The sequence below is a fragment of the Lipotes vexillifer genome, unplaced genomic scaffold, assembly GCF_000442215.2.
Source record: "Lipotes vexillifer unplaced genomic scaffold, Lipotes_vexillifer_v1.1 scaffold217, whole genome shotgun sequence".
Lineage (NCBI taxonomy): Eukaryota > Metazoa > Chordata > Mammalia > Artiodactyla > Lipotidae > Lipotes > Lipotes vexillifer.
Window position 1 is genome coordinate 1,613,204 of NW_006788200.1, and position 21,248 is coordinate 1,634,451.

The window sequence follows — 21,248 nt, forward strand, 5'->3', positions numbered from 1 at the left end:
AGCCTGCGCGTCCTGAGCCTGTGCTCCGCAACGGGAGAGGCCACAACAGTGAAGAGGCCCGCATACCGCAAAAAAAAAAAAAAAAAAAACTACAGTGAGGTACCACCTCACACAAGTCAGAATGGCCATCATTAAAAAGCCTACAAATAACAAATGCTGGAGAGGGTGTGGAGAAAAGGGAATCCTCCTGCACTGTTGGTGGGAATGTAAATTGGTGTAGCCACTATGGAGAACAGTATGGAGGTTCCTCAAAAACTGAAAATAGAACTGCCATATGATCCAGCAATCCCGTTCCTGGGCATGTATCCAGGCAAAACTATAATTCAAAAAGATATATGCACCCCTATGTTCATAGCAGCACTATTTACAATAGCCAAGACATGGAAACAGCCTAAATGTCCATTGACAGATGAATGTATAAAGAAGACGCGGTACATATATACAATGGAATACTACTCAGCTATAAAAAGGAATGAAATAATGCCATTTGCAGCAACATGGATGCAACTAGAGATTATCATACTAAGTGAAGTAAGTCAGAAAGAGAAAGACAAATACCATATATCACTTATATGTGGAATCTAAAATACTACACAAATGAGTATCTATGAAACAGAAACAGACCCACAAATATAGAGAACAGACTTGTGGTTGCCAAGGGGGCGTGGGGGTAGGGGAGGGAAGGACTGGGAGTTTGGGATTAGCAGATGCAAACTAGTATATACATGATGGATGAACAACAAGGTCCTACTGTATAGCACAGGGAACTATATTAAATATCCTGTGATAAACCATAATGGAAAAGAATATGAAAAAGAATATACAGATGTATAACTGAGTCACTTTGTTGTACACATAACATTGTAAATCAACTAAACTTCAATAAAATTAAAAAAAACCCACCAATATCTCTGAAGAGAGACAGCTTGGTGGCAAATGGCCACATCCCCCTGTGTGGAGCTCAAAGTGAAGGACAGGAAGGGTGCAGAGAGATTCCTTTGCAAGGGCTGGGGAAGCAGCAGCGGCCTTTGGACAGAATGCAGGTGGGGCCAGGAGTGGAAGGACAATTGGAAGAAACTGGAAACAGGTAGGGGGGCTGGAGAGAAAGTAGAGGCCAATGCCCAGAGGCCAGAGCAAGCTAACAGTGGGCATGCCCCAGAGGCTCTGTGGCTTCGTCTCCAGGCTCCTCTGGCAGCTCTGGGAGATGCTGAGTTTCCCACTCCTTCCTTAGGGGAGAGGAAGTGGTCTGGTGCTCTGGTGTGCAGAGGCCCTGTGGGCTCGGGGTGACTGAGCCAGCTCTCCCGGAGAAGCTCCCAGATGGGCCTCTTGCTGACCTGCATAGCAGGGAGGCCCGGCCCAGCAGCAGACGCCTTTCCCACTGACCGTGGCTCCTGAGTCCTCCCTCCACAAATTCTCCTGGGGGAAAAGGATAAAGCAGTCGCATCTGCTGTGAACATGCCTTGCTGGGACCGAATTAAAAAGAGCCCCAAAGCTGGGGGTGATTATTAAGGGTGGGCTGTAGCGGCAGAGCCTGTGGAACTTGGGGCAGGTACTCGTCCTCTCCGGGCCTCCGGGTTCCCATCTGGGAAATGGGAAAGCTGGACTATCTTATCTGACACTCAGTCAGCTTGAGTTCAAATTACTTAGGTTGGCACACAGGCCTCACTCTTACCCACTTGTCTGAATTCACTTGTAGTCTCCGTCACCATCCCCCACCCCACCGCCCCCGCACCCAGAACCTGCATCTGAATCACCTGCTCTGTCCAGTCTGCACCCTAGGATGCCCTCACTCACCTTTCAAGATTCACCTCAAATGTCTCTTCTCCAGCTCCCTCCCCAGACATTCCCCTTCTCATCCTCTGGTGGACCAATCCCTCCCTCAGGCTCAACGGACAGTTCCTGAGAGCCTTTCATGCATTCCAGAAACTTCCTCTAGACCTGGAATCAGGAGCTCTTGGTTCTTCTCTTCCATCTCTACTAGCTAACGGGGTGAACTTGGATGATTCACTGCCATCTCTTTTCAAAAAGCAAGGCCGACTTATAGGGCAGGAATAGAGACGCACATGTTGAGAACAGATATGTGGACACAGAGTGGGTGGGGAAGGGGAGCGTGGGATGAACTGGGAGATTAGGTTTGACATAAATACACTACCGTGTGTAAAATAGATAACTAGTGCGAACCTGCTGTATAGCTCAGGGAGCTCAGCTGGGTGCTCTGGGATGACCTAGATGCGGGGGAAAGCGGGCGAGGGAGGTCAAAGAGGGAGGGGATGTAGGTGTGCATATAGCTGGTTTACTTCATTGTACAGCAGAAACTAACACAACACTGTAAAGCAATTTTACTCTAATGAAAAAGAAAACCAAGGCAGTTGGAGAAGCTGATAGAAGTTTGATCATTTGGAGGTCAAATTCCAGTCATTCGTTAAATACACATGGAGGACAAATGTTCTTCTCTCCCCTTGTTCACAGAACATCCACACCTCTGACCCCTAAGCCCATATCCAGCGTGGTCACATGTGGGCAGGGTTCTTACAGCCTCCTGCGTCTGCCTCTCGACTGTGCCCTGATGTTTGCAATGACAACACCGTCCTCTGGAGTGCGGTTGATACTGCTTAGAGAAGAGCGCTCATGATGTGACTGGCACTGCTCATTTTATGCTCACGACACCATGAGGTAGGCACTATCATCATTCCCATCTTACAGATGCAGTAAGTGAGACAGAGCTTATGTGTCTTCTCCAAGGCGGTGTGGAATGGCCCCACGGCTGACCTAAAGCCGGTGCCTTTGGTCCTGTGCCACCTGCTCCCTCAGCATGGGCCTCTCCGCAGGCCCCAGCACCTCCCTGCTGTAGGGACCGCTCCAGCAGGGTGAAGCCAAATCCCCTAGGATGCCTGCCACCACCAGCACGGCCCTGCGCCCGCTGCTCCCACACCGTGGGACGCTGAGTCTCTCTGGGGCTGGGCCGATATAGCTGGGAATGTGAGTAGCTCTCCCTGGCAGGGCAGAGGAGACTTGTCGAAGTGTGGGAATGCCCTGGAGGCATGGGACTCAATTTATGTTTCTAAAGCAGTAAGATGTGAAGTAACAACAACAACTAAATACCCAAAAGAAGAAAAGAAGTCTTTGGCAGCAAGATCTATCTGCTCTGCTAACTTGTAACAGATGTTTGGGTTTTTATTCCTGTGTTTAGTAACACTTAAGAAAAGGAGGTTTATTAGTGAGCCTATAGTATGTTTAATTTTTAAAATAAAAAGTGGCAATTATTTCGTCTGATTTCATAAGCCTGGGAACTCCCCTCTCAAGCACCAAAGCGTACCTACAAATTCCATGCAGGATAAGGAAGCTTAATGGTCTGTTTAGAACTGAAACCCTAACAGGCTTCTTTCTTCCATAATTTCATGGTTTGTTGGGAAAACTGCCCAACTATGACACTGTCATCTGGGATAATACAAGCCAGGCGTGGTGAGTGATAGCTGAGTGACAAGCTTGTCTTCTCCAACAGTGTAGGAGATAAAGCGTGAATTCAGAACTGAGTCAGAAGAATCATTTTAAAAGTGCCAGCTAGTATACAAATAGGAATGCCATGTCACAAGACAACTTTTAAGACACAAACTCTAGAAGAAGTTAAAGGTACAGAGAAATCCACTTACTATCTTGGTGTTCACTGGTAATATTTGGTACCGAGGACAAATGTGACTCTAATTTTGCCCCAAGGAGAAGGCGAGACAGTAGCCCACCTCCCTTGTCCCCCTGACTTTCAGTGAGTGAGACCCTGCTTGGGACGTCAGGACTGCTGGTATGGAAGCTGCCAACACCCGCTGAAGCAAGGCTGCTGAGTTCAGTTTTGATTTTCTCACCAGCTAATGATCCCTAAACGATGTTGTATTTCATTCTGTATTCACACAGTATCCCATTGCCATAGCAACGGGAATGTGATACCACAAGTTTTCTTGTACATGGGCTTCAAATGCTGCATCTCCTCCCTGACAGAGGGGTGTCATGTCCCCAGGTGAGAACCCCCTGAGAACCCCCTCCGCACCCCAGTGAGGGCTCAGGGGCTCTGGTGGCAGAGTGAGTGCTCTGAACTGCGGTGGCCTCGCCTAGGAACCCACCACCAGGTCCCCGTCCCCCTTGCTCTGCGTGTTCCAACCCCATAAGGACGGTCCTAATATAGTGACTTCTGGGGGCAGAGAAAGCCCCAGAGAGTAAAGTCATAACTTCTCTTTGTAAAGCTGGTAGGAAAAGACAGTGAAACATCATGATTTTAGAAGTTTTGTTTGCATGGGAAAAAGGTGTTTTTAAGTTTCCTGGATCAACAACTCCCTGGAAATTCGGGATGAAAGACAAATCATCATCAATGGAGTTCAAGATGGCATTAAATACTCTGCTGCCATCTTGGGGTGAGGACTGAAGGAAGCTGTCCTTTATACCCACCAGGCTTTGTCCCAAGAACCTCATCCTGCCTGCCCCCCAGCCCTCTGTCAATCCATTACGCCCCGCTCCCCGTTGGAGCCATGGTTCTGGCGAAGGTGGAGAAGTGCGCTCCCAAAGCACCCTCCTAGGCCTGGCTGCCTCAATGCCCTCCAAGGCCCTGGGACCAGTGAACAGATCTCAGCTGCTTGCTGGGCATTCCCTATGGAAACGCTAGAGAAGGAGAGGCTGGCTGGCCTCCTGCCTAGGAACTGGAGCTGATGCTGAACCAGAGGCAGTGAAGGCTTCTCCATGGGGTCCAGACCCATGGGGCCAGGGCTGCAGATGGGGCAGCCCTAGCCCCAGGTGGGCATCTCCAGGAGAGCCTGAGGGCCTGACTCTCAGCACCTTCCTCTCCCACTCTCCATCTACCAGCAAAAGCCATCCGGGCCCAAGACCTGCTCGTCAGAGCCCTTGTTCCTGCCTCTGCATTCCCCTCACAGCTTGCGCACCTCTCTGCTCCAGGCCTGAGGCCACACTGAATTAGATAAATGATGACAACAGGTGTCATTAATACCCGACACGTGTAACATACCCGGCCCACGCTAAGTGGTCTCTGTGCTGCATCTCCTTTACTTTTCTCCACGGAGCAGGTGGGAACTGCCAATAGCCCCTTTTCACAGCTGAGGAAAAGGCCCAGAGAGGCGGAGTCAAGCACCCAAGGTCACAGGACTGGGCTGCAACCCCAGGTCCCTCTGGGACTTTGCAGGTACCCCTTTCCACCGAAAAGGGATCTTTTGCAGAGCGGCTCTGTCTGCCACTCGAGTGGGTGGGAATTCACAAAATCAGTGAAAAACCCAACGAATCAGAAGGATTCGGTGAATAACTTCTATCAGCACGAAGCAGAGGCAAGACCTAATCTGCCTGCCCCTCCCGTACGCTCTCCAGCTCTCCCCCCAGCATCCCTCACTGTGGCAGGTTTTGTGGTGGATGATTTTCCCTCACGTGACATAAGAAATGTTGTTTGAATAACCGATGGTGAGGGAGGCTGTGCACACTCTGATGCAGAAATAAAAACCTTTAGAAAGATGCAAGTTGGGGGATACTGGAAACCGGAGAATGGAACGTCAGTCTATAAAATTCAACATGGCCAATAAGGCTGGAGCAAGTGGTCAAGTGTTTTAGTGCTCACGGCTGCTGAGGCATCGGCAGGCCTGGGCTGGGCAGGGCTTCCAGACCTGGGACATTTTTCCTGGGCTCATTTTGTCTTGATTCCACATTGGGCCTCATGATTTCTAAAGCACGTCAGCATTCGTGTCATAAGCACGGCCATGAAAGGGTCCAAGACTTCCCATCACAAGATAAACTCAACTTTCCGGAGACCCGCCTGCTCCAGGACCCCGCTGCCAGGGCGCGTGGACGAGGTGGGAAAGCTGCCCTTTCTCGGGGTGCAGAAGGCCCACAGACCTGGACTCCTCCACCGTGAATCCTCCTGCCACATGGTCCTGGCGCCTGTGCAAGTGAGACCACAGCTCTGCCCTTCCCTCTGGGCACCCAGGCTCCCCGCTGTGACCACACAGAAGCCCTTTTCTGTCAGTGTCACCAGCACTCTGCAGCGAGGCTCCATCCAGGCTTTCTCCTCCCCTCCTGGCCCTGCCCCACAGCATGTCTCGGACCTCATGCAGCCCCACGTGGGCTCCCCACCTCCAGCGTCCCCCGGCTCGGGCCAGTGGGCCTGTTCCCACCTACCCAAGTGCTGCTTCTGCCGTCTCACATCGTCTAATTTATTCATGTGTGGCCATTTGGGTTCAGCATCACAAATATTTCTACAGGCTGTGGCATGCACCATTCACTGGGGCCACATGAACGTGGGAATTTGCGGTCTAGCTCTCTTATTGAGCATCTGTGAGTTGTTGACGTCTTGGTGCAAGGCCCTGAGCCACGTGCTGAGAATATATTCATGCACCAAGAGCCACGGGCTCTGCCCTTGAGGCTCTTACCATCCATTGGGAGCTGGCACTGCCCCTCTCACTCAAGCCCAGCAGAGGGCATGAACCCTTTGGCCCCAACTCCATGGACACCTTCTGAAGTCCTTGCAGGGCCTTCCTCATCTTACTCAGAGGTGCTCTGGACAGGCCAGGTGACCGCTCTAGGCCAGAGCTGCAGTGCCCACCATACTGGGAACCACTGGACTGTGGGGTCCATCTGGCCACATTCTACACACAGGATGGTCTCCTGATTCACGAGACACTGTCCAGAGGGGCCAACGTGCTCTCTGCCACCATGTGGCAGGGCCCAACCTGCGCAAGAGACCTGGGCAGTGCCTTTCAGCCTGGTTCCTACTGGACACATGTTCTGTACCAGCCCAGGGCTTAGTGGGCCTCCCTGGCTTCTGATCTCCCAGGGCCTTCCTCTAAGGGCAGGGGCCTCTGGAGGTGGACACAAATGAACACGCATCTCTGAAATGCTGCTGCTGCTATGCTGTTAAGCCTCCTTCCTCTTTCTCTTTTTTTAAAAACACATCTAACCCGCAAGACGCAGCACCCAGGTCATTTGTCAGAAAGGCATTAGCAAATCCATGACAAAACCTAGGAGCACAGAAGCGGGGAGCCGTCTTCCTACCTTTAATGAAACAGTCCTTGCTGTGGACGATGACAATCTTCTTCCCCAGCAGGCAGGCAGCACGGTGGAGCTCACAGTGGTTTTCGTAAACCCTCCCGTCAGAGCCACACACGGGCACGTAGCTGGGACTGCAGGCCTCCAGGCACCGGCACTCGGGCTGCCCCGTCTCCCTGCTGAGCGCGCACCTGCTCCCGTGGCTGCAGAGCTTCTTCCTGCAGGAGGCCGGCAGCCCACGGTGGCCGGAAAGCCCTGCCAGGCACACAAACACAGAAGGTCAGCCGCGAGCATGCAGGGGTGTGTGGCACGGCCCACCTGTGTGGCTCTTTCAGGCTGTGGTGAACAGAGGCAGTGAAGCTGAGGCCCGGGGGCTCGGGCGCCCCATGGAGCCCCTGCCCCTCTGGGGGGGGGCGGTGCTACGAGCAGTGCCCTGCCGTGTAGAGTCCAGGTTTTTTGGCTGTGGCTCTCGCCAAACATCTCAGACACAACCCCTGCCCATCCTGGAAGGGAGGAGTAAACAGAGGGCCACACGGAGCTGGCAAAGTACCGATGGACCCTGCTGACTGAGCAGAGGAGGGCTTTCCAAGGGTCAGAGGGTTTGAGCCAAGGCTCCCGTAACCACAGCGCAGGGAGCACTTGCCTGTCTCTGGGAGGAAACGGTGTGGCTTGGGGGGATAAGGGTAGCAAGGCGTGATTCTGCCTTATAGACTCAGACAGCCAAGCAGAGGCGTTTTGGTCTGATATGTTAGGGACTGGGGAGCTGTGCTGGGGTCTAGGGAGTAAGTGTGGAGTAAGGAGAAAATGGTACGCGGGCCTCTCACTGTTGTGGCCTCTCCCGTTGCGGAGCACAGGCTCCGGACGCGCAGGCTCAGCGGCCGTGGCTCACGGGCCCAGCTGCTCCGCGGCACGTGGGATCTTCCCGGACCGGGGCACGAACCCGTGTCCCCTGCATCGGCAGGCGGACTCTCAACGACTGCGCCACCAGGGAAGCCCGAAAATGATACTCTTAAGTGTTCAGGATCGGGGGGCAGCCAAGGCAGGGAGGCCAAAAGTTGACCTATTCCTCTGAGGAGAATACAGTTCTCTAGGACACAACAGCAGTGGTGGCACCAGCAGCCTTTGTCCACTGCTCAGTCCTTTCTAGCACACTACTGCAGCCTGCAGCCGTGGGCAAGAAGGCTGAGACCATGGAAACAGCAGCTGCTGTGTTCCTTTGGGTCTCACACTTGCCATGTTGTTGTGTGTCTCCTGCACCCAACACATGCCCATAGTGATCTCAGGTAGTGGTGCCCAGAGCTCACACGCCAAAGCAGCAGGACAGCTGGTAGAGTGGCCTATTGCTGAAAAGGTACACTTCCATGGAGGGCCAAATAAGCATCTACCGCCAACGTGACACTCCTCCAAAGAGTCCAGAAAACTGGATGATTGCCACGTGGCATTAATGGCGACAGATAGGAAACTGAGAATTATAAAGGGATGTCAAGACGCAAATCATTAAAGCATGAATGCAGATTTTATGGCCACAGAGTCTTTGCTTTTAAGTTTTAATTAAACCTTCTTCAAAATATTGGCAAGACAGAATGGCCTGGGCCGTCAAGACTGAACTTTCAGCCTCCACTCCTACCCCATGGGATTAAAATGCCTAAGGGAAAAAAACACTTGTTTTTGGTTGAGTCTGTTTTTCATCATTATAGATTTGAAAAGAAAAAGTCAGTTATCGGTAGATTAACTGCTTGATTCAATAACTCATTTAAATTCCTCCAGCCTTGGCAAGCTGAGAAATATTGACTTTTTCTTGAATCATAATGAACTAGAAGGTCAAAATATCTCTGAGCAGTATAAAAGTGCAGATTGTAAGTGGGCGCGGGAATCTCCTTTATCCACTTGGCTAACTGTTGGCGTCTCACCGCGAAGGCTAGGTGGCATTCACTGGCCCCAGCGTGCACCCTCCTGTCAAGGCTGACAGGCGGCGGGGAGCCAAGGCACTTGGCAGTGGGAGGCTCTGGGCTGGAGGCCCTTCACCCAGGGTGCTTATGGCTGCTTTGCCACAGAGTGTGTTTGATTAGTATGATTCTCCTGGGTTATTGGAAAATGGGTTATCCTGGAGAGCACCGGAGGCTACTGGAAGACACTAACCAGCTCTAAAAATATCAGCCTTTGTTTTCCCAAGTCAATGCCAGGACACAAAGTGCTGCCATTGTATCACTATTTTAATAAACTGCCCTGTGGGATGAGAAGGATACCCACTAGCCACCCCATTTTGAAGAAACAAAGCCCAACTTTCCGAGCCTCTGGTCTTTCAGTTCCTGCTTTGGTGCTTTTGCCCCGGCTGTGCTACCTGTCCAGACTGGGCTCTCTCTGGTACATCAGCTCCAATGCACCCTTGGGGTCCACTTCCTCCACCAGGTGCCTGCTGCCACCTCCAGTCCGAGGGCCCCTCTCTGAACCCCCTGACCCTGAGAGGGTCTTCCCCACTCTGTGGCCTCAGGATGCTCCACGGGTGCAGGACCTTTGTCTTCTTGAGCCTGCCCCTCACTCAGGATTTAAGAAACACAATAGTTTTCAAAGCTGTTCTCCCTAACTGTTTCGGTGCTTAACCCCCAGGCTAGAAGCTGGGATGGGAAGGTGGAAATGGCCCCGCATGCAGTGACTGTTCAGGGGTGTACCTCCCTTGCCACCTCCACGTGGGGAGCTGGAGGGATGGAGGCATGAAGGGGAGGCAACTGTCCATAGAGGTGGGCCTCCTCTGGGGTAAAGGGGACTAGAAATAGGAGTGGCAGTGCAGCGAGGCCCTTCAGAAACCACCTAATCCAGTGCAGGCATCAAAGGAAGGCCAGTGAGCTGTGGACGGGGGTGGGGAGAATCCTCTCTACCTGATCCTATCCCCTCTGAGAAGCCCACATGCCCAGGCTGCACCCAACACCTCTGAGGACCAGCGCTGCACGTGGCGCTTCCGACGCCCAGGTTTGATCATCCTGCAGGTGTGGCTCTGAGCGCCTCCCCCAGGCTGTGCTCTGAGGGGTCAGTGTTAAGAAAACAGTTGTGCCAACCTGTGCTCATCGAAGTGGCCAAGGACACTCAGGTTCTCTCTGACATGGAAATGGGCTGTTGGCAAATATTTGATTCCTAATTATTTGCAATTAAGACAAAAGTACCTTGAAAGCCCTGCACCTGCCCTTCCCAGTCTGTGGCCAGTAGGCCCCCTGACAAGCGGAGAATGCCGTGCATGGGGGCTGCCTGGGGTCCCGACCCCGGCCTCCGAGACGCCGGCCAAGCGTGGTTTCATTAAATGAGCCCCTTTGTCACCACTTCCTCCTTGTTATGAAAACAGAATGAATTCCCCCCTCCTACCAGGACGATGATAAAACAGTAATGGGAAAGGTAACCAAGTGAGACTGCCAGCGACTGCCTACAGTATTTATGAGGACGACCATGATGCCTGAAAAAGATATAATGTGCTTAATTTATAGTCATAAAGAAAGTCATTTACCCGGGTTAGAAACTGATCATCTCACCAAATAAGCTGCTTTTCAACACTAATTAAATGTACCTAACATGGTCAGACATGGGAATTGTTACGTGAACGTGATGGTGGCAGAAGAAACAAGTCCATTTGTACCAGTCGGTGCTAAAGCCTCCCTCTGTCATGCAAATAAGGATTCTCGATTTGACCGCCACAGACCAGGGATCTGCAGGTGGCGGAGGTTAGCCGTGGTGGAGACAAGCCCGCCCGACCCCAGGGGAGGGATCAGAGGGAGAGAAGCCTTCCTCCTTCGCCCAGAGCAGGAAGCCTCCTTCCTTGGCTTCTCTTCTCTGACCAGAGCACAGAGCACAGACAGTTCCGTTGTTTTGCCCCCAAACTCTGACTCAGTCTCTGAAACTGGTTGTTCACACAGAGTAAACCAGTGACCTCTCCCCTCTCAGGGATCGCGCCCTGAGTGGCACACGAGGGGAAACCCCTTCGAGTTCCTCTTTGGGATGCTAATTCCGCTTCGGGCATGTTTGCCCAGGGCAGCATTTCACCTGAGAACTTGTCCTTGCCGACTGAGGGGAGCCCCTCCCCTTTCCCAGCCTGCGGAGGTCATTCTAGGTCTCTGTGGGTGGTGCTGCCTAGGCCCCCTCTGGTCGGCCTCCATGTCCCAGCAAAGGGCTGGGGCTGAGACGCCCACTACCTTGCCCCACCCCTCCACAAAGCCACAGTGAGGTGATGGCTTGGCTCTATGGTGGCTGCACACTCTGCAGGGCCAAAGGCCAAGAAGAGTGGGACGTGGACACGGAAGACGAGAGGCGACAGGTGCAGCCCCAAGTACCGGCCGCCCTGCACGCCGATGGCCTCACTGCTGCCTGCCGTGAACCCCCATCTGGCACCGCAGCGGTCTCCAGCTTCTGCAGACAGAAGGTATTTGTACAGGAATGAGGGGCCCACCTGTCAGCAGACATAGCCTCTTACACACAGATTATATGCTTTATTTTCTGTGCATTGATATGGATCCACCGGGGAGCTGCAGCCCATATCCTGTGGCATGGTCAGGTTCTTTAAAGACCTAGAGTGAAGAGTGGTGTGTGTACAGAGGTGTAGCTATGTGGGCTGTATCAGGCAGGGGCTGAAGGTGATGATCCCAGTACGTGTCCCTACCTCATAGCCCCAGATATGCCCAAGGTGGTCTGGAGACAGAGAGTCTGGTAAACTTTGACTCTGTTTAGCAGAGACCATGCAAGTGCCTTGGAAGTGGCTGCAGAATTTGGGTTTATGCGATAGCCGGGCAGAGACCCAGGTCTGCAGCCAGTGCAGTTTCTACACACCAGATGTGGTGGGTGGTAACAACGGGGTGCTTCAGGAGTGCCTGCCGGCCAGCCCTCCAACCACCTATTCATCCAACAAATACTTACGGAGCACCTCCCATGGGCCAGACCCTATTCTAGGTGCTGGGGACACAAGGCAGACTGGGACACTGTCCTCAGGGCACTGATAGTACAGTGCAGGAAGACACACGAGAGCGTGAACAGGCAAACACACACACAAGACAAATGTGGGTTGGGGAAAAGGCCAGGAAGGAGTTAAATAGGGCGCTGCGGTGAGTTGGCTTTCATCTGAGGTCAGGGAAGCCTTCTTTTTTTTGTGGGGGGGCTTTCATTTTACTTTATTTATTTATATTTTTTAACATCTTTACTGGAGTATAATTGCTTTACAATGGTGTGTTAGTTTCTGCTTTATAACAAAGTGAATCAGTTATACATATACATATATCCCCATATCCCCTCCCCCTTGCATCTCCCTCCCACCCTCCCTATCCCACCCCTCTAGGTGGACACAAAGCACCAAGCTGATCTCCCTGTGCTATGTGGCTGCTTCCCACTAGCTATCTGTTTTACATTTGGTAGTGTATATGTGTCCATGCCACTCTCTCACTTCGTCCCAGCTTACCCTTCCCCCTCCCCATGTCCTCAAGCCCATTCTCTACGTCTGCATCTTTACCTGTCCTGCGCCTAGGTTCTTCAGAACCTTTTTTTTTTTTTTTTTTAGATTCCATATATATGTGTTAACATACGGTATTTGTTTTTCTCTTTCTGACTTACTTCACTCTGTATGATAGTCTCTAGGTCCATCCACCTCACTACAAATAATTCAATTTCGTTTCTTTTTATGGCTGAGTAATATTCCATTGTATATATGTGCCACATCTTCTTTAACCATTCATCTGTCGATGGACACTTAGGTTGCTTCCATATCCTGGCTACTGTAAATGAACACTGTGGTACATGACTTCTTTGAATTATGGTTTTCTCTGGGTATATGCACAGTAGTGGGATTGCTGGGTCGTATGGTAGTTCTATTTTTAGTTTTTTAAGGAACCTCCATACTGTTCTCTATAGTGGCTGTATCAATTTACATTCCCACCAACAGTGCAAGAGGGTTTCCTTTTCTCCACACCCTCTCCAGCATTTATTGTTTGTAGATTTTTTGATGATGGCCATTCTGACTGGTGTGAGGTGATAGCTCATTGTAGTTTTGATTTGCATTTCTCTAATGGTTAGTGATGTTGAGCATCCTTTCATGTGTTTGTTGGCAATCTGTATATCTTCTTTGGAGATATGTCTATTTAGGTCTTCTGCCTTGAGAACTGTGAGATTTGACCTGAGACCTGAAAGTCAGGGGGCAGAGCCCCAGGCCGGGGAGAGAACAGCAGCCTGGGGGGCCGGAGCCCTATGTACAGAGCAAGGGGGCGGCACATGGAGAGGCCTGGTTTGCTCCCAGGCAGACCTCACTGGGGCAGAACCAGTCTGTAGAGTCAAATTTGCCGCCTTGCCCAGCTGTACCCCCGGGGAAGTGGGGTGACTCTGGTTCGCTGGAAGCCTGCAGTCAGCTCTTGGGGACTGAGTGTTGGAGGGAGGCCCCATCTCCTGGCGTTCAGCACTCCTAGCTCCACGCCTGGCTGAAAGGGCCCGTCCTCAAACACTCTCACAGGCCACAAGGCTCTTAGCACCTCACAGCCTGCTGGTGGGGATGAGAAAAGCTCTCCTGGTCTCTCAGCACTGGTCCCCTTGGTGGCAACCTCCATATCCTCTGGGTGACCTGAGGACTGCGGCTGCCCTGGGTCCACCTCTGCCCTGCAAAGTCTCATTCAAGCTCAAGGGTTGGAAAGAGAATCTGCAATTCCTCCCAGGGAGATGTGCATTTCCAGTAGTACCCAGCCGGGGGGCTGTTGCTTAAAGTAACTGCTAGTTACTGACTAAACGGTAAACTCCTGTTTACTGAGGCGTGCCAATGGCCAGGCACCATGCCTAACACTTACATGAGCTCATCTGATCCTCATTTCATCCTCGTAACAGCCCTGTGAAGTAGACACACAGGCCTCGCTCTGAATGTATTTGTGGCATGTATGTGTGCCCATTTTACAGACTGGGAAATACAAGTCAAGCAGTGACATGCGTATGGTCAGACAGCAAGTAGCTTGTAGGTGGTACAGCCTAGATTTGAATGAGTCTCACCTCAAATCCCTCGGACTTGGGATAATCTGCTCAGTCAGGTATACGATCCCTGCCTCAAGGAACTCAGGCCAGGAGGGTTCAGATGTCCATAGTCTGAGCTTCTCCAACATTAGGACATATACAAATGTCCGCAGCCCTGGCCTGAGTTCCTTTCTGGCTTTCTGCTGCTGATTATGCAGCTAGGAGGCCAAGTTAGCAAATTCTCTGAGAGCTGGAGGTTTACAGAGTCACAGGAGGAAGCGCTGCTTGGATCTTCGAACATCGAATCCCAAACCCACTCCTCAAGCACAGACACCGGGACCGCGACCCCCTCCCTCCATTATGATGTCTTTCAGCTTCAGTGGCCCCCTGCCCGCCTCCTCTGGGCTTTTCCCCTGAAATTGTTCAGGTGACTAGTGGGCAGACGTGATGTTCTCTCAGTGACCACACAGCACAGCCTAAGCCGAGAGCACTGTGTGCTTCACGAAGATGGAAGTGTGACCAGCTCGGAAACACGTGACCAATTTTCCAGCTCCCAAAGCTTAACAGAGACATATGGTTACCCATCGCTGGAAGGTAACTCAACCTGTTCTGTGTATGGCTCACAGATACTAAATTAAGGTCTGACAAACTGGCTTCAAAACACACCACTAATTCAAAGCCAGAAATGCCTGGCACACGGAGAGAGGAAGGAGGACCTTTAACCCTCAGCGGGCTCTCAGTTCTGCCTGAGGAATTTGATTCTAACCAATTCTGTATCAAGCCAAAACACAGACTAGGATGCTCCACACTGTCCAAGGTCCCTGGGCAGGGCTTCTGGAGGCAGTTATTTCCAGTCAGGGATGAAGAACATAAGTGCCAAAGTATACTTTCCAAAAACTTGAAAACAGGACTCTGATGAGAATACAAAATAAGCAAGTGTTAAAGATTTATTCAACTCAGTAATGAGGGACCTGCAGGAGGGTGAAGCTGGTTCAAAGGAGAGTTGGAGAAGGTATACAGGCATTGGAGAGAGAAGGTGGGATGAGATAGCCAGGAGAGGCACACCACCAGGTAATGACCTACAGGGCAAGAACACCATACTGTCTGGGGGTTATTTTTTCCACCAGAAAGAAATAGTTTGCATCTTTACTGGAAACAAATCTGTAAGTTAACATGTAACTGCATAGTCTGGGCCTTTAATTAACACAAAATAGTGAGTTGAACAAAGATACAACTCCGTAGCATGGATCAGTATATCATTTTTATACTGCTAAAACATGTTCCCATATGACACGGGGAGACCTTGCCACCCTCCCTTGTCCTTATTCCCAAGCTCTGGATAATTTTCCCAGTGCCACAAAGTGCCTACAGATGTCATCTGAGTCGGCTGCCAGGACTTTCACCCTTGCCTCCTACCTGGGGCAGCTCCTTCTTCTGGAGCCCCCAGCCTCACAAAAGACCCCAGAGGGAGGAAATGAGACCCCAAACCACTGAGCTCAGCTCTGCTGAACTCTCACGTGCTAAAAGGCACCCGGTGTGGGAGGGTGAGAACAAGCTGGAGCCGGTCAGGTGTGAGTGAACCCATCTTAGTGCTCACGTGAACCCTGAACCGCATCTGGGTTTCAAGCAACCCGTGGTTAAACCTCACATTGACCCAGCCCTGGGCTCCTGGCCTTGTTAGCTGTGTGATTCCAAGTTCCCCACCCTCTTTTCCCTCTAATTTAAAAATGAGGATAACAATGGTTTGCCCTTTACAGGATTTTTTTTTTTTTTTTTTGAGGATTAAATGAGCTGATTCATGTGAAGGGCTTGGCACATAGTAAGTGCTCAATTCAGACATTTGGAATTACTGACAGGTTGAATAAATAAGACTGAAAAATAAGAAGCCATTTGGGTTTACTGATATAAGTGTATACAAGCATGGGCTGGTTACAGTCTTCAGGAGGCCTGCCTTAATGAAAAGGGGAGCATATTTATATTGAAAGTATTGCTTGGTTTTAAAAGGCAGACTCACAATAGCATGCTTCATAATATCTCGAGGAAATGCTTCCCTTGCAGTTTCCCTTACATTGGGAGTTTGCTTGACCCAAGTAAAGTCTGCCCAGCTTCTGAGGGAGTCTGAAATCACACATTCTCAGGGCACAGTGAACAGTACTGGCCTGAAGCCCAAATGCAGCAGGCTCCACTCCACACCTCAGGGTCCCTGCCAGGCGAGCCCAGAGCTCAGTTTCAAAGGCAGCCATGGCACGGGCCCTGGTCCTGTGAATGTCTCAGGCCCACTTACCTCAGTCAGTCCTGGTGTATCTCTCCCCTCTGGGAGCGCTTTGCACTGTTATGCCATCTCTCCCTCTATATTGTACGATGATAGTAAAGCTACCTGACTCACGATTTCTAAGAGCGGTCTCCCTGGGGCCTCCCACAGGCATACTCCACTTAAAATGGGCTCCCAGACTGCTGGCCTGGAGCTTTTTCTAGCTGTTTGCCAGCACTCAGCACTTCTCACCCCCTGCTCCTGTGGCTTCCCTGACAGAAGAGCAGGCCCTGGGGCAGGGCCTCCGCAGCCGGACTTCACAGTCACCCAGAGCTCCAGGGCGGGCATGCGGTGGTCCCTGTGGCTTCAGGGCAAAGATCAGGTTCTACTTCTGCTGTTCAGAGCTCGGCACAGGGCCTGGCACAGAGTGGGCTGCGGAAAACGCCAGGTGAAAGACAGAATCTGATTAGGACACAACAGAGACCCAAGACGGCTTGCTAGAGATCTGAGTAATCAGAAATCAATGGTTCCAAAGAGACAGACATGGCGACACAATGAGTAATAGAAGGACTGGAGACTGTGGACAGCATTTGGGTGGGAGAGTAGAGACCTGGGTTCTGTCCGGGTTCTACCAAAGAAAGTCTCCTTCACACCTGAGCCACAGTTTCCTTATCGGTAACATGAGGCAGTGTCTAGAAATTTCTTGAGACTGAATTTAGGGTGTCTATAAAAGCCTGTGTTCTAACTTGCACATCTTTTGGCTGTAATAAAACTACAATAATCCCTTCTTTTTCTTTTTGCCTCTATTTGCCCTATCAAGTTATTTCAACTGGCCTCTGAAGGGTTATTTCAGAGACAAACTTGGGAGGAAAAGCTGCATAAGAATGTGAAGCACAATAGGATTTCTGCCCTTGGGAGAGTTTCTTTTACAAAATGGTTTTGTTTTAGAGCACTTCCTCCAAATATATTCCTATCCCCAAGTTCCTGTTCCTCTCCAGTTCACATCTGTCTTATTCTCTGTCACCAGGGCCCTCATTTTTCCTCCTGGTACTGAGCTCCCTTGTCACTTGCTCTAGCTCCTCGGGGCTCCCTGTGTCTTCCAGCTGAGAGGGCCAGTTGTTGCTGCTCTCAGTGGGTCTTCACTCTCTCCCTGATGCCTCATTACGTGGGTTTGTTCCTGCTTCTCCACCAACTAATGATTCAAGGCCATGACACCTCGGACTGCCTCCAATTATTTCAAGGATTATTGTAGACACTCAGTGTGAGCCACCAGGATGCTCCCCAACACTTTAGACCTATGACCGCAGAGGGGATGCTAAATCCTTCTAGGGCCCTTTACCTGCTGTACAAGTGCCGCCGCCCCCAGGTCAACACATTATCTTGGTAGATCACTGGTCTTTGTGATGTATATTATAAACAGAGAGAATAATATGTACTTCTTGACCATTCTTTTAAAGAAAAAAATGAAGCACAATGAAAATATCTAATATTAGCACAGAAAAATTTAGTACTTTCAATCAGAAGGGTATCAGTTTCTCCTCTCAAAGATCTGCCCTTTTCTCTCATTGGGATTAGCAGCCATGAAAATATTTGCTGGATAATATCAAAATAAAGCTTAGTAATAGTATCAAATAGGTAATTCCATTTCTCCTCTGGTTTGCCTGAACCAAGTGGCTGCTGAGGCCTCTGGCAGGTGGGCCTAAGGGCTCAGGGAGGCTGGCTATCCTGGCTGAATGGGTCTCCCCCCCGAGACCAGGAGAGCACATGCTGACCAGAGAGCAGGAGGCTTCTTCCAGGTGTCTCCGCAGGGGCTCGACAACCTGTCTACTCCCAAATAAAGGCCCTCAGGACCAGCCACCCCCTATCAGGGCCTATCTGGGAGAATACTACTGCATTAGAGTCCTTCAGCGTCTGAACTTGAGCTGCAGGGAGCAGGCAGTGGACCATAACCATGGACACTAGGGGGTCCAGCCTCCAGGGGGAGGAAGAACAACCAGAATCAGAGCTGCTGGAGAAGGATAACAACTTCGACAGAGACAACAAACTATCAAAACTCCAGGAGAAGTGACTACAGTACAGAGAAGGTTTTCAAGAGAGTTGTGATTTTTGAACCAAAAAGAAAATCAGAGGAATTTAAAAAGAGAATGGTCAGTATTGGGACTGAAATTAGTGGCCTCCAAGATTGAGCAGAGTACATATCTCAAAGCCCAGAGCAAAAATAGAAAAAAAGCTCTAAAATACAGTAGTCATTCTAAATAAAAACTTTAAGGAAAAAAAGCACGGAGGACAATTTCCAAGTACGTCCTTTTAAATGACCAACCACTGTTTCAATTAAAAATCAGGAGCCAGGCTTCTCTGGTGGCGCAGTGGTTGAGAGTCCGCCTGCCAATGCAGGGGATGCGGGTTCGTGCCCCGGTCCGGGAAGATCCCACATGCCGTGGAGCGGCTGGGCCCGTGAGCCATGGCCGCTGAGCCTGCGCGTCCGGAGCCTGTGCTCCGCAATGGGAGAGGCCACAACAGTGAGAGGCCCGTGTACCGAAAAAAAAAAAACAAAAACAAACAAAAATCAGGAGCCAGACAGGGATACTTGTCATCACCATTTTTATTCATAAAGGGAGTGTAGTAAGACAAGAAAATGAAATATTAGTAAAAATTTGGAAAAGACAACTAACAATTATCTCTTTTTTCTGATTGTATATCTATATACTTAGAAAACCAAGGGGCTCTAGTGCAAAGATATGAAAATTTTAAGAGAATTATTATGAGGTGGTTGGACAGATGATAAATATACCAAAATTAACCATTCTTTTCTTCACTAGCAAAATAATTAGAAATGGGAAAGGGAAAATAGTCCACTCATAATAATGATAAGACTATAAAAGATAAGACCATATTGGCCCCAGATAACCAAGAAGAATAAGAAAAAGAATAATGAAGGGGGATGTGCCTTTCCGGATATCAGAACATCAAACCAGAAAGCTGCTATGATCAAATCAATATGATAACGACTGAGGCATAGACAGATCAATGACTGTAGTTGTGACAATAAAATAGAAGAGGGGATCCAGAAATAAATCCCTGTGTATCTGAAAATTTGATGTATGACAAGAGTGGCTACTGCATGGGGTATGTGATAGTCATTTGATAAATGATGTTGGGGTACCTAGCTGTCCACCTGGAATAAAATAACATCAGAACCCTACTTCACACCACATAAAAGTCAAATTCAAGTAGCTGTAAATGTTTAAGTTATTCTTATTAAATAATGAGTAGATATAAAAGAACAGTAACACACTTTGTGGACAGCATAAGCGTTGCAGCACGATGAACAACTATGTACCCACCTACTCATTTAAAGAAAAAGAACAGTTTCATTAGTTTTGAGTTCCTCCGATACTATACCCTCATTTCCACTCAGAGGTAAACATTATCTGGATTTTTTTGTTTATTATTATTTTGCTTTTCTTTGTAGTTTGATCTCATCTTTGTATTTCTATGCAATATGCTTTTTTTTTTTACATGTTTCTGAACTCTACAGAAATGAATCACATTGCATTTATTTACCTGAGAAGTTACCTCTTTGCTCTTGCACTATGTTTTGTTTCATCCACATCGTTGCATATACCTGTAATTCATTTTCACTTATGTTGCCCATTGTACACACACGTCATTATTCATTTATATAGTCTATTTAGGTTGTTGATTGCCTTTTCCCATGGTCCCCTTTCTCTCTTTTGTTTCTTTATTTTGGATTGAATACTTCACCTTTTGTTTTCTTCTAGTCATAAAAATTGAACATACTCTTTTTATTCTTCTACTCTTTACTCCATAAATTAAAAAATGTATAGGGCTTCCCTGGTGGCACAGTGGTTGGGAGTCTGCCTGCCGATGCAGGGGACGCGGGTTCGTGCCCGGGTCCGGGAAGATCCCACGTGCCGTGGAGCGGCTGGGCCCGTGGGCCATAGCCGCTGAGCCTGCGCGTCCGGAGCCTGTGCTCCGCAGCGGGAGAGGCCACGATGGTGAGAGGGCCGCGTACCGCAAGAGCTAGAATGAGCCTGAATCCCTGATAACTTCAGGAAACAATCCTGAAACAGCCTATTTTTGGATCTCCTTTAAAAAAAAAAAAAAAAAAAAAAGTATAAATTAACCCGTCTAAAGTTAACCAATAACTTTACCCTCCACATGAAGAGCATATGAACTACAATCGTTCCTTTCCTGACCTAAATATATGATAATAGTATATATTAATTCTATTTTCATTCCTCAAATTTTCTTAGTTGTGTTTGTCTAAAATATCCATTTTATCCTTGTTTTAAAGAGTCATTTGTGCTGTGTAATTAATTCTATGTTCACAGATTTTCCCTCTCAACTCAATAAACATTTTATTCCCCTGCTTCTTGGCTTCCACTGTTGTTGAGATGTCAGCTGACAGCCTTTTCATTCTCTTGTAGGTAATCCATCTTTTCTCTTTGGATCATTTTAAGATCTTTCCTTTGGTTTTCTGCAGTTTCTCTATGATGTAAGTATGCATATTTCTTTGCTTTTGTTCTGCCTATAATTCATTGAGTTTCCTGGAAGTGAGGATTCATGTCTTTCATCAATTTGTGGAACTCGCAGCCATCTTCCTTTAGATACTGTCTCTGCTCCATTATTTCTCTCCTTTTTCAGGCATTCTGATTAGACACGTGTTACAAGTTCTCATTCTATCTCAATATCTCTTATCTCTTCCACCTTTCCCATATTTGGTGTCTCTGTGCTGCATTCTGGGTAATTTTTTCAAATTCATCTTCTAGCTCCTGAATTCCCTCTTTGGCTTTTTCTAGTCTACTCTTACATTCTCCCATTGAGTGTCCAACTTTGAATTTTTATTTCTAGAAGTTCTATTTAGTTCTTCATGAAGATGAATGGTCGTCTGTAGAATCTCTTGATTTTCAACCATATTCCAATCTTCAAAAAATATTAAACATACATATTTTATTTTCTGTGTCACTTTGCTATTTATGCTGGTTGTTACATG

General features: G+C 49.2%; 1 protein-coding gene across 1 annotated transcript in view; it reads right to left on the reverse strand.

Annotated features, from left to right (window-relative positions):
- FSTL4 (follistatin like 4) overlaps positions 1-21,248 on the reverse strand; it is a 448,259-nt gene that overhangs the window by 239,450 nt on the left and 187,561 nt on the right. Inside the window, exon 3 of the mRNA XM_007461353.1 lies at positions 7,033-7,281. Coding sequence (XP_007461415.1) covers positions 7,033-7,281 — 249 coding nt within the window. The remainder of the gene's footprint in view (positions 1-7,032; positions 7,282-21,248) is intronic.